This window comes from Bicyclus anynana, chromosome 18 (assembly GCF_947172395.1).
Source record: "Bicyclus anynana chromosome 18, ilBicAnyn1.1, whole genome shotgun sequence".
Taxonomy (NCBI): domain Eukaryota; kingdom Metazoa; phylum Arthropoda; class Insecta; order Lepidoptera; family Nymphalidae; genus Bicyclus; species Bicyclus anynana.
This window is the reverse complement of record NC_069100.1, coordinates 14,661,593-14,680,114: the sequence shown is the minus strand read 5'-3', so window position 1 is coordinate 14,680,114 and position 18,522 is coordinate 14,661,593. Positions and strand designations below refer to the sequence as shown.

Here is an 18,522-nt window from a genome sequence, read left to right as displayed (position 1 = left end):
TTATTTATTTTTTATTATTTACAAGCTAGCCCTTGAGCACAATCACACTTGATGGTAAGTGATTATGCAATCTAAGATAGAAGCGGACTTGATAGGAGTAGGATGAAAATTCACACCTCTTTCGCTATATCGCTTGGCGGTACATCTTTGCCAGTAAGGTGGGAGCCTCCCACCAGCCAGACCTGAACTAATTATGAAAACCTCAATCGGCACAGCCGAGATGGAACCCACGACCTCTTATGAATCCACAGCGCATACCACTGCGTCATGGAGGCCGTCAAAAAAGTTACGACGTACGTTGTGAGTGTTTTGTTATCTCCACGGACGAAGACGCGGGCGTCAGTTAGTAAATAGTAAAAAGGGTATAAATAAAACAATTAACTATAAAAATAAATAGCCAAAGCAAAAATTTATTTTAACCAAAGTCAACAACACTTGCAGATCCACTTATAATATATATAAATATATATAAATTATAACAATGTCGTGTACATCCAAATGATTTTTTGATGTTATAAAGTTCATTAACTTTAAACATAATAAATTTCATTTTATTTTATAAAAGGTATTTTCTTTACTAATATTATAAAAAGCTAAAGGAGATGATCCAAAATTGTATGGAGCCCAGGATCAGTCAGATTATCCTTTTTTAAACTATTTTTGATTATACAAATCTACGAATTTACTTTTTTCTTTCGAAATAATATTCATTCTCTTCCAAGAAATTCAACACTTTAGGGGTAATAATGGCGGATTGATGACGTTTACAACGCAGTAGTCGATTTGACGTTTGCTGTCAATGGTCATGTCATAGTTGCTTTAGGGGCGCCATCTTGATATAACTCAAAAACGTGGGTATTAATTTTATTCATTTCTTTTTATTTAGTTAGATTTATTATTTAGATTTCAATAAAATCCTAGTATATTTTAAATTTTAATGATACGGAGTACAAGAGTCGACCTGAAATGGACCATCTCCTTAGTGGGTAATCTCTGGATCTACTGAATCGGTTTTGACGAAAATTTTCATTTTGTATCTTTCCGACATTAAAACTGATTGATAATAATTCATGTTGTCTCCCAATTTCAGAGTTCAATAGTAACATTACCAGACTTTTGTGGTAAGTGAGAAAATCGTTATTATTTACAGTATATAGTAAACCTGATGTTATATACTGTAAAAAACTTCGATTTGTAGTTCTATCAAGGTTCTCTTTTATTTTTTGCGTCTAAAATGATTTTTCCAAATGTCATATATAAATTAAAAGATTTTCAGGTTGATCATCGTAGGTAGGCAGGTCATTTGTGTTGATTGGCAAAACATCCGTTTTCAGAAATCGGTTCACATACCTGAAAAATATTTAAAAATTAGATACACTCATAATGGCAGTCAGACGCCTCATTTACGCATGCTGAAGGTTAATTAATTAATTTAGTAGTTAAAGAAAGCCTATGATCCTGCCATAACTTAATTTTAGAGTTAATATTATGATAGATTCTCAATTATCCAAGTATAAATCGCGTTTGACATTTTTAACGGGTTCGGTTAGGTTAGAGGCTATATAGGAAGATAGATGACCTACGTAAACTGTACAACGGTATCATAATCTAGCCTATTGTAACTACTTTATTGCCTCCTTATTATATATGGAGTTTAAGTCCACCACTCTGTTTCAGTGCGAGTTGGAGAGTGATAATTCTGCAACAATCACTGTCAAATGAAAATGAACGGTACCGACAGCTTAAAGCCCGAGGTAAGGGAGAATAACACTATCGCAACTCTTTTCAACTCTGGGCTAAGAATTCTTACCGTCAATTATTTTAATCAAAAATCTTTTCTTCAGAAATAAGAGTTCAATATTCCATAGCTCTACCTAGGAATCGAACCCAGGGCAACGTGATCTGAAACCAGCCCCCCTAGCCAAGTGGAACGTTAATTCTCTTTCTACAATCGAAACGCTTCGAAAATTAGAAAGATGTATCGGAATATAGATACATTTGCTATCGACAGGTCACGTGATCAAGATCTGTCATTCCCATAGTTTTTCTAGTTTTCGATCGTAGAAAGAGAATCGACGTGCCACTTGGCTAGGGGTCAGCTAACTAAGAACTACATTAACGCAGAAGATAGTATGCTACAATCATATTAAAAAGAAGAAAGATTTATTGTTTGAACCGAATAAACTATTGAGGCTCCTAACTATTTAACTGATTTGAAAAATTGTTTCACCAATGGAAAGCTACATTACCAGCCAGTAACATCGGCTGTATTTTATTTCCACATTTCTATATAAACAGGCCCTACGAGGTTGAAACCGAAGAGCTTCGCTAGTTTATATCTATACTAATACTATACTATAAATATATCTCTGGATACAGTGATCCGAGTTTGAAAATTATTTTACCACTAGAAAGGCACTTTATTGTGAGTGTCATATTCTATATTGTTATTTAATTCCCGTATTCTTACGGGACGGGAATTACTCGTACAATAAACATGAAATCTTACCGCTATGTATGGGTTGAATTCCAAATTTCCAGGACATTGCGTTAATATTTTCTGTTTGCCCAAACACATATAATATTTGTCACAATACGTAGAATGAGCCACATTCCCATTGAATCCTGAAGGGCATTCGTCAGGGGGCATTCTTGTTGTTATGCGTTGTGTTGTTGTTGTCGTGGTTGTCGTCACTGGACGTGGAGTTGATGTTGTTTCGACAATTGGAACAGTAGTTTCAACGGGAGACTCTGTCGTTTGTCGCGTTGTTGTGGCAGCGTCACTGATTGTTGTGACAGCCGCTATTATTGTAGTGAATAAGGAGTCTGTTGTTGTTGGTAGTGCCGTTGGAGTCCATTTTCCTTGTACAGCGAAACAACCGTTTTCAGAAATCGGGACGCATTGCTGTAACATAAGTTGAAATTTTAAAATTTTGAGTTTAGCTAAAATAAATCAACAGCCCGGGATCCGTGGAACTTTACAAGTGATTACTATAGTAAGTTAATTTTCCGTAAGTAGCTTCATCTTGATGAGATGCTAAACTTTTTTAATAATGAAAATTCTTGATACTGTTGGCTAGGTTAGCGGGTAATAAAAATTTCTGTGCGTGCGAGACAATATAACACTCAATTCATTGTGGCTGGTGTGTGGTGTGGTGGTGTGTGGTGTGGTGTGGTGGTCATTGTGGCTGTTAAGTTGTATAACTATTAATTAAGCAACAATAAAAAAAAACATCTGGCTAGTAATAACTTTTGGTAAACTACCCTTCTCCCAACTTGTATCTATCTATAATATATGGTTATTAAAAGTTGTTACTAGCTAGCTGGTTTTTTTTACATAAAATCTCAATTTCGTATGTTAAATAACATACGTCAATGTTAGTGAATTAGCCTGCGGGTGGTCGAGACATCGGACACTAATAAAGCTCACTGCTTAGGCATTGTGAAGTGAGGCACAATTTAAAGTAAACATTTTTTTTTTTCTTTGCATTTACCATCTATACTAATATTATGAAGCTGAAGAGTTTGTTTGTTTGATTGAACGCGCTAATCTTAGGAACTACTGGTCCGATTTGAAAAATTCTTTCAGTGTTAGATAGCCCATTTATCGAGGAAAGCTATAGGCTATATTTTATCCCCGTATACGGGAACGGGGACCACGCGGGTGAAACCGCGCAGCGTCTACTAGTAATAAATAAATAAATGTTACGCACCTCAGTAGCAGGGTCGAATTCATCCCCTTCAGCGCACTCAAGCGATATTGGGAAGCCTCCAAGGCACAAATAATATTTGTTGCATAGGTAAGGGTGAGGTATATTCCCGAAGAATCCTGGCGGGCAAATGCCAGGCGTTGTTGTTTCAATTGTTGTTGTTGTCGTTAACGGTAGTTCAGTAGTAGTTGGAACGTCCTCTATTTCTGTTGTAATCGTTGTCGGAACCTCCTCAGTTGGTATACTGGTTACGTTGGCTCCAGTTTCAGTTGTTGTTTCGACAATGGGAACAGTAGTTTCAACAGGAGACTCAGTCGTTTGTCGCGCTGTTGTTGAAACGTCACTGATTGTTGTGTCAGCCGCTGTTACTGTTGTTGTTGGTGGTACCGTTGGAGTCCATTTTCCTTGGCCGGCGAAACATCCGTTTTCGGAAATCAGGATGCATTGCTAAAAAACAATATAAATCTAATTGCTTATCACTTATCAGCATTAAACAGCCTCTTAGGATCAGTGGAATAGCGACCTCAGACTAGAAAGCACAGTGTTGGTCGACCCCACCCCAGATGGACTGACGACATCAAGTGAGTCGGAGGGATCCGCTGGATGCAGATGGCTCAGGATCGTGACGTTTGGAAGTCCCTACAAAAGGTCCATGTCCCACAGTCCCAGTCACAGTGATATGACGATGATGATGAAGATGATGATGGTGATATGACGATGATGATGAAGATGATGATGATGATGATGACGATGATGATGATGATTATCATGAGGAATTATGTCACCAATCACCAGATTGTAGCTTCGTGACAAACCCTCACAAAGGTTGCCACAAAGCTAATGAAATGATTTCCAATTTATTTTGGAGGGTCTGAATCCTTGAAACCTCCCAATGGTGCATGCAGCATGGGCATGGGCTGACAAACTTTTACCATTATCAACCCATATACGGCTCACTGCTGAGCTCCAGTCTCCTCTCAGAACGAGAGGGGTTAGGCCAATAGTCCACCACGCTGGCCCAATGCGCACTGGCAGACTTCACACAAGCAGAGAATTAAGAAAATTCTCTGGTATGCAGGTTCCTTCACGATGGAGGATTCGAACCCACACCCTCAGGAATCGTAGGCAGAGGTCATATTCAATGGACATGAACCAACTTTTAACCTTTACAAAATGTGATTTTTTTGGATATAGCAGGCTTTAAGTCCAAAATATACTGCGTTACACTGTAGTATTTTGACGCCCTCTGTGGCGCAGTGGTATGCGCGGTGGATTTACAAGACGGACGTCCTGGGCTCGATCCCCTGCTGCGCCGATTAAGGTTTTCTTAATTAGTCCGGGTTTGTCCAGGTCCTTGGCTAGTTACCACCTACCGTCAAAGACGGTACGATGTCGTGTAGAAACCGAAATGGGTGTGAATTTTCATCCTACGCCTTACAAAGCCCGCTTCCATCTTAGATCGCATTATCAACTACCATCAGGTGAGATTACAGTCAAGGACCAACTTGTAGTATCTATGAAATAAATATATATCTTACCGTCGTAACAGGGTCGAATTCAAAGCCTGCGGTGCATCGAAGCAATGTGGCCATGCCTCCGAGACACAAATAAAACTTATCACAGTTGTATGGATGAGGAACGTTCCCATAAAACTCTGGCGGGCAAATGCTAGGTGTTGTAGTTTCAAATGTCGTAGTTGTTGTTGATGGAGGCTGAGTAGAAATAGTAGTAGTTGCCTCTTTTGTTGTTGTTGATGGCTCTTCTGTCGGTTGTGCTGCCTCTGTAGTTGTTGGTAGAGGAGGTAACGGAGTTGTCGTTGATGTTTTAGTAGTTGACGTTGTTAAAGGCTCTTCTGTTGTTATTGTAGAAGGCTCTTCTGTCGGTTGTGCTGCCTCTGTAGTTGTTGGTCGAGGAGGTAACGGAGTTGTCGTTGTAGTACTAGTAGTTGTCGTTGGTGAAGGCTCTTCTTTTGTTATTGTTGTAGGTTCTTCTGTCGTTTGCGCTGCCTCAGTAGTTGTTGGTTGAGGAGGTAACGGAGTTGTCGTTGTAGTACTAGTAGTTGTCGTTGGTGAAGGCTCTTCTGTTGTTATTGTTGTAGGTTCTTCTGTCGTTTGCGCTGCCTCAGTAGTTGTTGGTTGAGGAGGTAACGGAGTTGTCGTTGTAGTACTAGTAGTTGTCGTTGGTGAAGGCTCTTCTGTTGTTATTGTTGTAGGTTCTTCTGTCGTTTGCGCTGCCTCAGTAGTTGTTGGTTGAGGAGGTGATGGAGTTGTCGTTGTAGTACTAGTAGTTGTTGTTGGTGAAGGCTCTTCTATTATTATTGTTGTAGGCTCTTCTGTCGTTTGTGCTGCCTCAGTAGTTGTTGGCTGAGGAGGTAATGGAGTTGTCGTACTAGTAGTTGTTGTTGGTGAAGGCTCTTCTGTTGTTATTGTTGTAGTTTCTTCTGTCGTTTGCGCTGCCTCAGTAGATGTTGGTTGAGGAGGTGACGGAGTGGTCGTTGTAGTACTAGTAGTTGTCGTTGGTGAAGGCTCTTCTATTATTATTGTTGTAGGCTCTTCTGTCGTTTGTGCTGCCTCAGTAGTTGTTGGTTGAGGGGGTGATGGAGTTGTCGTTGTAGTACTAGTAGTTGTTGTTGGTGAAGGCTCTTCTGTTGTTATTGTTGTAGGCTCTTCTGTCGTTTGTGCTGCCTCAGTAGATGTTGGTTGAGGAGGTGACGGAGTGGTCGTTGTAGTACTAGTAGTTGTCGTTGGTGAAGGCTCTTCTATTATTATTGTTGTAGGCTCTTCTGTCGTTTGTGCTGCCTCAGTAGTTGTTGGTTGAGGGGGTGATGGAGTTGTCGTTGTAGTACTAGTAGTTGTTGTTGGTGAAGGCTCTTCTGTTGTTATTGTTGTAGGCTCTTCTGTCGTTTGTGCTGCCTCAGTAGTTGTTGGTTGAGGAGGTGACGGAGTTGTCGTTGATGTTTTAGTAGTTGACGTTGTTAAAGGCTCTTCTGTTGTTATTGTAGAAGGCTCTTCTGTCGGTTTTGCTGCCTCAGTAGTTGTTGGTTGAGGAGGTGATGGAGTTGTCGTACTAGTAGTAGTTGTTGTTGTAGTACTACTAGTTGTTGTTGTTGAAGGCTCTTCTGTCGTTTGTGCTGCCTCTGTAGTTGTTGGTTGAGGAGGTAATGGAGTTGTCGTTGTAGTACTAGTAGTCGTTGTTGGTGAAGCCTGTTCTGTTGTTATTGTTGAAGGCTCTTCTGTTGTTATTGTTGTAGGCTCTTCTGTCGTTTGTGCTGCCTCTGTCGTTGTTGGTTGAGGGGGTGATGGAGTTGTCGTTGTAGTACTAGTAGTCGTTGTTGGTGAAGCCTGTTCTGTTGTTATTGTTGAAGGCTCTTCTGTTGTTATTGTTGTAGGCTCTTCTGTCGTTTGTGCTGCCTCTGTCGTTGTTGGTTGAGGAGGTGATGGAGTCGTCGTACTAGTAGTTGTTGTTGTAGTACTAGTAGTTGTCGTTGTTGAAGGCTCTTCTGTCGGTTGTGCTGCCTCTGTAGTTGTTGGTTGAGGAGGTGATGGAGTTGTTGTTGTAGTACTAGTAGTTGTTGTTGTAGTACTAGTAGTTGTTGTTGTTGAAAGCTCTTCTGTCGTTTGCGCTGCCTCTGTAGTTGTTGGTTGAGGAGGTGACGGAGTTGTCGTTGTAGTTCTAGTAGTTGTCGTTGTTGAAGGCTCTTCTGTTGTTATTGTTGAAGGTTCTTCTGTCGGTTGTGCTGCCTCAGTAGTTGTTGGTTGAGGAGGTGACGGAGTTGTCGTTGCAGTACTAGTAGTTGTTGTTGGTGAAGGCTCTTCTGTTGTTATTGTTGAAGGCTCTTCTGTCGGTTGTGCTGCTTCTGTAGTTGTTGGTTGAGGAGGTGATGGAGTTCTCGTTGTAGTTCTAGTAGTTGTCGTTGTTGAAGGTTCTTCTGTTGTTATTGTTGAAGGTTCTTCTGTCGGTTGTGCTGCCTCTGTAGTTGTTGGTTGAGGAGGTGACGGAGTTGTCGTTGTAGTACTAGTAGTTGTCGTTGGTGAAGGCTGTTCTGTTGTTATTGTTGAAGGTTCTTCTGTCGTTTGCGCTGCCTCTGTAGTTGTTGGTTGAGGAGGTAACGGAGTTGTCGTTGTAGTACTAGTAGTTGTCGTTGTTGAAGGCTCTTCTGTTGTGGTTATTGAAGGCTCTTCTGTCGGTGTATCTGCTTCTGTAGTTGTTCGTTGAGGAGGTATAGATGGAGGTAACCGCGTCGTACTAGTAGTTCTAATACTAGCAGTTGTTGAAGGCTCTTCTGTCGGTTGATTTTCCTGAGTAGTTGTTGTTTGAGGAGGTAAAGTTGGAGGTAACGTTGTCGTTGTAGTACTAGTAGTTGTTGTAGGTCTCGGTGTGCTCGTAGATATGCAATTGACTGCATGCGGCCAGTTACAAACCTTAAAATAAAATAAATACTTAATTAGGTAGTATTGAATAAAAGCAGGCGTTACTATTCGAAAGTTCATTCTAAACAATGACCGATTCATTTATTTTCCTTCTATCCGAACTTCGTAAGGGAACATTGTAGTGTCAAGATGTCCTGAGGAAGCTGCAGGTTTGGGGTGAAACGATTGTGTAAGTGCACAAAAGCATCACCTGAAGGCAGAAGCGGAGTGGATGAGCAGAACGATTCTCTAAGGGCACCTCCTCTGAGACTAGGAGCCCAGCTTTCAGTTTGGGTGACGTCAGCTATCGGGGACCTTGTCTTCGCTGTGTAGGGGATGAAACATGCGTAGAGGGGTTTCTGGCAGATCTGGGTGACGTTGTCATATTGACTCGTCGGCTTTTTAGATGATAGCAAAATAAATCAATTAGTCACTGTTACTAATGATAGTTATTGAAAATAATTATTACCACTTTTAATAGTCTTTACAGGTTGGAGGTGAATGGGAATATTATATTTAAAAAAAATATATGGCAATCGTTGAACAGTAGAAAGTTATAAGTTTTGATTGTTTACCTGTATTTCGACATCAAAGTAGAGTCCCGCGGGACAGTGCATAAGTATACGCCGTCCATTGCTGCATGAGTAGAACTTCCCGCACTCGTATTCGTGCGGCAGCAAGTGATGGACGTGGATGTCTGCAGGACAACCGTTAGGTAACCAATGGGCCCAACCGTAGCCCGTCATTAGTAGGAGTAATAATATTAACATATTATCTGAAAGAGAAGTGAATACTCGTAGTATAATGGTACATGATCAAGTACTGCGTTTGATTGTGTTCAACATGAAATTAGTCTGAAAACTAAATCTTTATGACACGATGTAGCATTCTTGGAGTATAACTACTGATTATTATTTTTAAAAACGAATGTTAGTTTTTTACTATTCACGCCTTTTTACTTAATATTGCACAACTAAATTACTAAAACTAAAACTTAACTAAACTGACTGATAAAGTGATATATTATGTGTATGTTGGAATACAGAAAAGGATACTGAATTCATCCGATAAAATAGTAGGTACTTTCCTCGAGCAATAGATAAATAACTTTCAGAATATTGTTGGACTAATCAATCATGATTAACAACATCTAAATTAATGTGCGGAACTCCGCAAACAAAAGGTAATTTAATAATGAAACTGAAAACATACACTTCATTTGTAATTAGCTAATTTAGTAACAAGTCTAAAATTCAAACAGGGGTTCCTCAGGGGTATACATTCGCACCTTTTCTGTTCCTTACATTAATTTTAAGATAATCAAGAGATCATAACAACATTTGTTGATTAATGATATAAAAGTTTAAATTAATATATTACTCACTTTTTGTAGCCAAGGCGTAATAACACACTCTTCAAATCCAATCACAGCATAGACTATGAACTTAGTGATAAAGAGTTGGTAGATCAAACACCATTGTCGCACTGTCAGCCCGCACACGTTAATTTCTTTTATGTAGCCAAAATTTTCATCATCTACGAATAACTAACTCATCAAATAAAATGTAGATACATTAAAATACTTTGTAGTTGTAGCAGATATGATTATCGTTACAATGCTTTTAGTACGAAATTTGAAGTAATCGATAGGATTTGAAGTTTTTTCAGCTCCTTCGATACTGCCGTCATGACGTTTTTGCCGCCAAGAAACAACGCTATGTTCCTTTTTTTTCATTAAATTTTTACAAGTTAGCCCTACAAATCTTTTGAATTTACCTGAAAAACAAGAAGATTTGAAGTTTCAAAGTTTAGAACGGATATCCTCGTAGATTCTTTTTGTGCTGCTATCTGTCGGCTAATAAAACACGACATAAAAGGCAATTGAACTTTATAGTAATGTCTTTTTAAAACTTCGACTTCAAAAAAAGAGGACTTTCTCAATTCGAGTCTGTTTTTTTTTGTATGTAGGTTACGCGATTACTCGAAGACGCCTGGACCGATTTGAATAATTCTTTTTTTGTTTCAAAGGGTTCTAAGGGGTTCCATTGTCTTCCCGTCAGGATCTGATGATGGGATTCTGAGAAATCGAGGGAAACTTTTCACTCTAACGCTACAGTTTCGATATACGATAACGACTTATCTATGATGAGTTTGCTAATCTCATGCTACGAGTAAGAATAATTTTCCTTAGTTAGTGAACAAATTGGATTTTTGTGTTTCGTGTTTGTGTTGTGTGTTAATTAACATGTTCATGCATTTCCTAAAACATTAAAATGGTATTTTTAATGCGATTAATTTTTATAAAATTATCTAAAGTGAAATTTTTGTTAAATGCATTTTAAATGTTATGAATTTTACTAGTTCTACCTCGCGGTTTTAGCCGCGTCGATCCGGTTCCGCTATGTTTCATCATAATCATCATCATTATCAGCCGCTGCTCGACATAAGCCTCTTACATGGACATCAGCACATTGGTCTCGAGCTGCCATCATCCAGCTGCTCCCTGCAAGCCGCTTGATGTCTTCGGTCCACCTATTGGGCGGACGACCAACACTGCTAGATATATTATTTTAAGTATTTAAGATCTAACTACTAATACTACTTTAAGTAATATAGTAGTAGAAGCACGTATAAGTTAGATAATAAATCTTCAACGTAACTAAGAAACAAAATATCGCTTGATGACGTGTGAGATACGGGTAGTATCTACTCGTACATGTATTGTAGAAGTAAAACATGTACTGAGTAACATTAATTGCACAAAATAATTAAAACAATTTCAATTAATATTTAATACAAATAAAAAATCATAAACGATAACAACAATAACAAAAGAATACGACAATTACACAATTAAAAAAATACAAAATAATGACAATAAAGTTAATAATTTTCAACCGAATTCCAAAAAAGAAACGTCATCAAGTTGTCTTACAAGTTATCTTGGTACGAAAATTTTGAAAAATTATTTTTATTTAGCAACAACGAACGTCTAGTGTTTTCCAGATAGCATAGTGCGGGTGGTTTATGTCACCGTACCCATACTATCTGAAAATCACTTTAAAAGAACTAACGAATCTATATAGTCTATTGACTAGTACTCCAAAGCTCTAGTGACTACTACTTCACTTCTCTCTGTATTTGAATTAACTTCACTTTGGTCATAGTTTATGGTTTCTGTTTCTTGCACAGCGGTTTCTTCGCTTCCGTCGATGTCGATGATGTCGGAGTACACTTGTTGTTCGCGCGTCCATCGACCTTGGTTTGCGTAGCAGCCCGTACTAGAAATTATGACACAACCCTAGAAAATTAAAAAAAAATATAAATTTTAGTCTGACATAAAAAAAGGTTATGATGAAATTATAGGAGATTTTCTGTAGTTCAATTTATTTTAGGACCTATTTTGATCGTAAGATGAGTCGCCAATTTTCAAAACTCCCGGAAATTTTTCCACTTAATCTCACTTTAGCACCAAATTACTGTACTATTTTGGTAATTCGATGCTTTTACCTCAATGGTTTCTCTTTTACTTGGAGATTACTTTAGCAATTCGACTTTAATCGAATTTATTCGAATGTTGTAATAAAAATGTTCTAGTTCTATAAATAAAATGAACACTTTCGGATATCTACTAGCGGAAGCCCGAGCCTTCGCCCGCGTGAAATTTACACAATGTTTTTCACGATTTTTCCGGAATGTAAAGTAGCCTATGTGTTAATCCAGAGTTAAATCTATTTGCATTCCAAATTTCAGCCAAATCATTTCAGTAGTTGCGGCGTTAAAGGGTAAAAAACAAACATCCATACAAACTTTTTAATGTTTGTTACCTCACAACTTCGTTATTTCTTAACCGATTTTAAATTTTTTTTTTTTTTGTTTAAAAAAGTATAGTCCTGATTTTAATTTTTAATTTTCATGAAAAGCGGTTCAGTAATTCTGTGTTAAAATTAAAATAACCAAATTTCCCGTACTGTGACGCTTTCGTTCACTATTCTAGGACACACTAAAAACAGAAAAATAAAAACTTTTCAACAAAAAAATTAAACCGACTTTAAAATTACAAAACTAAAAAACGAAAAATAACATCGTACGTGCTACCTTTCTGATCACTTTGAAGGTGGTGCCAACACAGTGATGCTTTAACTTAAGCCGATTAAATCATAAAGTCTTAGTATTTAAAGACAGTTCTTTCCCGTGATTCTTTTAGAAACGGCTTTAACTAAAGCTTTTTAATTTTTTTTGTTAAAAAGATTTTATTATAATTAAAGAAAGAGAACAGACAGTCTTTGAAAGAGACACTTACCTGTAAATTTACATCAAATTCAGTTCCCAGTGGGCACAATATCAGCAGTTTAACACCGTAGAGGCATCGGTAGAACCGGTCACAGTAGTATGGGTGAGCCACTTCACCAACAAACCACACGGGGCATAACGAACCACCAGGTGACACTGTTGTTGTTGTTGTTGAGTGTTGAGTGGTTGTCGTTGGCGCCTTAGTAGTAGAAGTTGTTGTTGGGTGTTGAGTGGTTGTTGTTGGCGCCTTCGTTGTGGTTGTTGTTGGCGCCTTCGTTGTGGTTGTTGTTGGCGCCTTCGTTGTTGTCGATGGAGCTTTTGTTGTTGTTGAATGTTGAGTGGTTGTTGTTGGCACCTGAGTAGTAGTTGTTGTTGATGGGTGTTGAGTTGTTGTTGGTGCCTTAGTTGCTGTGGTTGTTGTTGAATGTTGAGTGGTTGTTGTGGAAGCCTTCGTCGTTGTTGTCGGGCGTTGTGTGGTTGTTGTTGTTGTTGTCGTTGGGCGTTTAGTGGTCGTTGTTGTGCTACTCGTTGTCGTTGGATGTTGAGTAGTTGTGCTACTCTTGGTTGTTGTTGAAACCTTTTCTGTTGTAGTAGTAGTTTCAGATGGTAAAGTTGTAGTAACTGTAGTTGTCGTACTAGATGTTGTATTTGCTGGTTCCTCTGTTGTCTCAGGATTTTTTTCTGTTGTTGTCGAAATTTTCTCTGTTGAAGTAGTAGTTTCCGATGGTACGGTCGAAGGTTGTTCTGTCGTCGAAGTTGTACTAACTGTAGTTGGCACTTCCTGTGTTGTTGTCGTTGTCGGTGTTGTTGTTGTTGTTGTTGTTGTTGGTTTTGGTGTGGTAGATGCCGTACATTTTACGGCTCGTGGCCAGTTACAAACCTTAAAACAGTAAACATAAAATTTAATAGTAAAACAGCGGAGAGTAAAATGAAATATACTCGTAACTTAAAAGCACACGTTACTTTGTGAAAGTTTATTTTGGACAATGAAAATCGAAAGAAATATTGAATATCCCTACTATCATCAATACATATTAATAAAATTGAATTGTCTGTCTGTGGTTTCAAAATAATTGTGTTTCTTCAAGTGCGTACCTACAGTTTTTTACAACCTTTTTTTTTTAATTTTTGTCTGTCTGTCTCATTGGTACTGGTAGACCGATCTTAATCGGACTTTCACTGAAAGATAGAGGAGATGATTGACAAACACATATAGGTTACTTTTTATCCCGTAAAATTTTATAGTTCCCGCGGGATTTATGAAAAATTTCACGCTAAACGCGGGCAACCGCTAGTATAAAATCATTATAATTATTCTGTTTTTAGATACCTATCTGTTATCGCCAAATTGGCCGCTTTTAAATTTACATGTTTTAATAAATAGTATAGGAAATAGTAGTTTTGTGACGGATATGACGTCGCTCGATCTCGTGTTGGCTTCAGTGTGCTCCAGGCGTTCGAGCCGTCCACATCTCTTGTTGTGTAATTCTTTATGGGTTACTTGGGATAGGCGAGGAGACTGACTTATGTGAAAAAGGGGAGTGTTTGATATCAGTCAAAGAAAAAAAAACCCTACACACATCGTTCACAAGTGCGTGACTCCACTCAAGGTCATTATCTGCCATTCTAGGGTCTTATTTTGGTTATTGACGGCCTCCGTGGCGCAGTGGTATGCGCGGTGGATTTACAAGACGGAGGTCCTGGGTTCGATCCCCGGCTGGGCAGATTGAGATTTTCTTAATTTGTCCAGGTCTGGCTGGTGGGAGGCTTCGGCCGTGGCTAGTTACCACCCTACCGGCAAACACGTACCGCCAAGCGATTTGGCGTTCCGGTACGATGCCGTGTAGAAACCGAAAGGTGTGTGGATTTTCATCCTCGTCCTAACAAGTTAGCCCGCTTCCATCTTAGACTGCATCATCACTTACCATCAGGTGAGTCCTTACCTTATTGTAGTCAAGGGCTAACTTGTAAAAAGAATTAAAAAAAAAAAGAAAATTTTGGTTACAGTTTGATTTGTTAATTAAGTTGTCCTGACAAGTGTTATGAATCACCTTTGTTCGACATTAGTTTTCTTATATTTGTGTAATCACTTTTCGAGTCCTATAATATACCTGTATTTTGACATCGAAGTAAAGGCCACTGGGACAGGTCATGAGTATACGTCGTCCATTGCTGCATGAATAGAACTTGCCGCAGTCAGTTTCATGTGGCAGCAAGCTATGGACGCGATAGTCTGCGGGACAGCCGTTAGGCAGCAAGCTGGCACTACCGTACCCGACTAGTAGTACAAGTATTATTAGAGACATACCTGTAAGTGACGAAGTGAGAAGAAAGAATAGGGTAGTTGACTCATATCTAATATACGACGATATTTTGACGACCTCCGTGGCGCAGTGGTATGCGCGGTGGATTTACAAGACGGAGGTCCTGGGTTCGATCCCCGGCTGGACAGACTGAGATTTTCTTAATTTGTCCAGGTCTGGCTGGTGGGAGGCTTTGGCCGTGGCTAGTTACCACCCTACCGGCAAAGATGTACCGCCAAGTGATTTAGCATTCCGGGACGATGCCGTGTAGAAACCGAAAGGGGTGTGGATTTTCATCCTCATCCTAACAAGTTATCCCGCTTCCATCTTAGATTGCATCATCACTTACTATCAGGTGAGATTCTAGTCAAAGGCTAACTTGTAAAGAATAAAAAAAAAATAAACAATAATATATGGAATAAGGATCCGAAATATTCTTTCAAAATTAATTTATTTATAACTAGACTTAATTTACAAGCATTTTTGATATTATGAATGTTATTTAAACGGGTACATACCACGATAAAAATCTCGTCGTTTTATCGTGGTATGTACCCGTTTAAATAACATTCATAATGAACAACCACGAAATAAGTTCAAAATCATTTTTGATATGTCATGTATGTCCGTTGGTATTGACTGTACCACAGGGTTCGAAAGGCAGCATATCTCTGTAATAATTGAGCAAAAATCTCACATATTTCATTATACAGGGCATACGTAATGTACTGTAACTTACTGGCATCGACGTAGGTAGGTATGTTATATTTAAAAAAAATATATACTTCTACATGTGCTTGTTCACCGAATACTTTATTGAGACTTAAACTGTCTACGTTTTACGAAAAATTAATGAAACAATCATTCTACAGCAATTAAATAAGCGCTAAAAATAAGAACTAATCTTCACAAATATTTGATAATATCACTATGAATTAATGAGTTTTGTCAGTTGGTACTATTTGAAAGTACGTAGATAATAACTAAGGTCAATAAACCTATCTACTCGGTAGAATCGGCTTTTAGAACCGGTGGTTAACTCTGACAGACTTGATTTTTAAAAGTAGTGTTCGAAATAAACTAATTTAAATACAAAATTTAGTGCGCAAACAAAACCGCGGGCACCATTTAGTGCTAGTGTAAACAAGACGAGAAACTTATCTTTGAAACATGTTGTTGTTTTTGCCAGTAATATGGTAATAACTGATATGTTGATCCTTATTTCGTACAATTATCTTATATTTGTGTAAGTCGCCCGTGTTTTGCGGTTTCGCCTGTAATAATTCAGTCTGAAACAAACAAACTAAAACATCATAACACTATAGTCTATAGCAGGGTAGGCGAACCAATAAATTGACATAAATTATTTGTCATCTAACCTGCAGCAACAGAAGTCACACTAATTTTACAATAATTTAATTTATGAGTGTAATAAAAACATTCCAAAATGTACCTCTTTTGTTTACTTTATTTCATAAAGAGTTTTGATGGTATTTATTATTGTTATTCTCCAAATAATCAGAAAGTCAAAATTATTTGATGGCACGCCAATGACCATTTTTAAGAAACCCATTAAACATTTTTAAGAAAAAATGGCACGTTGATGCATAAAGGTTCGCCTACCCTGGTCTATAGGTATCTATATTTATTCGTATATATTTAAGCGATGATCAGACCTTCGGCATTTTGAACATTGTATAGAAATAGGCGTTACTTTGTCTATCTGTCTATATGTGACGTTTGCTTAAGAAATACTAAAATAATGAGTAGGTAACAGAATTATTATCTAATTTACCCAAAGCGCATTAGATTTCATATTTAACTCGGAATAATGTTAGTATTTTGAAAAATATAGTCGCCGTACATCTTCGTAATCCTTCCATATTTAATATATATGGATTGTAGGTAAGTAGATAATTAAAAAACCTCCAGCTTTCATAAAAGAAAAACGATCTAGCCTGGATAGCATAAACTTTCAGATAACTTTTTACCTTGCATCTCCTTTCTACCACAGAACAACAAGTCATCGATACGCTGCGAACGGTGGCATATTTACAACTAGTAGGAAACGATTTTCATCCACATATCTAATTCGTACAGCTAAAATTTGGAATGACCTTCCGGCGTCTGTGTTCCTGACACTTATAATTTAAACACCTACAAAGCAAGAGTGAATAGGCATCTTCTAGTTAAGCGCGCTCCAACTTAGACCGCATTAATGCTCACCATCAGGCTTAATTGTAGTCAAGCGCAAGCCTATAATCATAAATTGCATAAAAAACCCAGCATATGATCTCGATAAAACAAAGGAGAAGTTGTTGTTATTTTGCTAAATTAATCTGTAACAACCGCCTGAAAATCACCTATGAATCTCTAGATTATCACGAACAGACACAAAAAACAATTAAAATGGGTTTATTGAGCCGGTCTTCATTTCATTCAATTTCTACTCTCTTATTATGGTAGGTACTTCTTCATCATCAACCCATATTCGGCTCACTGCTGAGCTCGAGTCTCCTCTTAGAATGAGAGGGGTAAAGCCAATAGTCCACCACGTTGGCCCAATGCGGATTGGCAGACTTCACACACGCAGAGAATTAAGTTAATTATCTGGTATGCAGGTTTCCTCACGATGTTTTCCTTCACCGATTGAGACACGTGATGACGTGCATTTTAAGAAATTAAATTCATAAAATGCACACAACTGAAAAGTTGGAGGTGCATGCCCCGGACCGGATTCGTACCCACACCCTCCGGAATCGGAGGCAGAAGTCATATCCACTGGGCTATCACGGCTCTGGTAGGTACTTAGATGCTCGTAAATCGTAGATCAATTACTTATTTGTATAATTTAATATGAAATTAAAAACACAAGCAAACAATTTCGAAAGTTCCTTAACCTGACATAGAAAGGTTAATAAAGACATTTAAATAAGGCTGAATCATTTTTTAATTATCTCTCAAAATAGTCACAAGACAGCAGGATGTAGCATATGTACATAAAAAACTCATGTTTGCAAAGTACTTAACTATCTATTCATTATCTAATCTTTTCTTCGGTATAGGTATCTACTTAAAACTGTAACGCCAGCCACAGACGATCAAGTTTTGAACAAATCTGCAGCACGATTAGGGATAGTTTTTATTATTCTTTACAAGTTAGCCCTTGACTACAATCTCACCTGATGGTAAGTGATGCAATCTAAGATGAAAGTGGACTAACTTATTTAGATGAAAATTCACACCCCTTCCGGTTTCTACACATCGTACCAGAACGCTAATTCGCTATTATTCGGCGGTAAGTCTTTGTCGGTAGGGTACTAACTGATCTGGAGCAATTAAGAAAACATCAACAGGCCCAGCCCGCGATCGAACCCAAGACCTCCGTATTGTAAATCCACTGCACTTCGAAGGCCGTCGATGTGGGCTGTGAAAAAAAGTAATAATATGTGTACCTAATTTAGGTACCTACTACGTAAAACGAACTAAGTAAACTTCTCTACCTATCAACGTCCGTTCGTCTCACCTGATTACACATTTCGTAACAGATTAACAAGCTTACTCCCTACGTGTAAGTCAGACCATGCTCCTACCTTAAGTAAAGACGTTTTACTTAAAGTTCTTAAAACTTGACGGCAAACTTGAGCGTGTATGGCTGGCGTAAGACATTTCTGGCGCACTTGGAAATGTATTGATGTAGCGATGTAGCTATAACCGAAAGGTACTGAGTTCGATGCTGGGCTAGGGTTCTCCAGTTTATGATGAATTGAAACAGGTGTTACTTTGAGGAAGCATTTCATGAAAGTC

At 38.3% G+C, this 18,522-nt stretch overlaps 1 protein-coding gene across 1 annotated transcript; it reads right to left on the bottom strand.

Annotated features, from left to right (window-relative positions):
- Window positions 1-1,342: 1,342 nt before the first annotated feature.
- On the bottom strand, window positions 1,343-18,253 carry LOC112052327 (mucin-2-like). The gene is made up of 9 exons (XM_052887032.1): window positions 18,242-18,253; window positions 12,423-13,292; window positions 11,249-11,420; window positions 8,695-8,816; window positions 6,537-8,131; window positions 5,249-6,002; window positions 3,714-4,157; window positions 2,593-2,905; window positions 1,343-1,350 (listed from the first exon to the last, which is right to left on the bottom strand). Exons 1-9 carry the CDS (start codon window positions 18,251-18,253, stop codon window positions 1,343-1,345), a joined length of 4,290 nt encoding a protein of 1,429 aa, XP_052742992.1.
- Between the last annotated feature and the right edge of the window lie 269 nt (window positions 18,254-18,522).

What these genes read in the sequence shown, in the direction of transcription:
- LOC112052327 (XM_052887032.1), bottom strand. An exon ending in AATTTGATGTAAATTTACAG is followed by an intron (nt 11,421 to 12,422) that starts GTAAGTGTCTCT and finishes TTAATTTTCTAG; the next exon opens with GGTTGTGTCATAATTTCTAG. An exon ending in AGTACTACAACGACAACTCC is followed by an intron (nt 6,003 to 6,536) that starts ATCACCCCCTCA and finishes GCCTTCACCAAC; the next exon opens with AACAACTACTAGTACTACAA.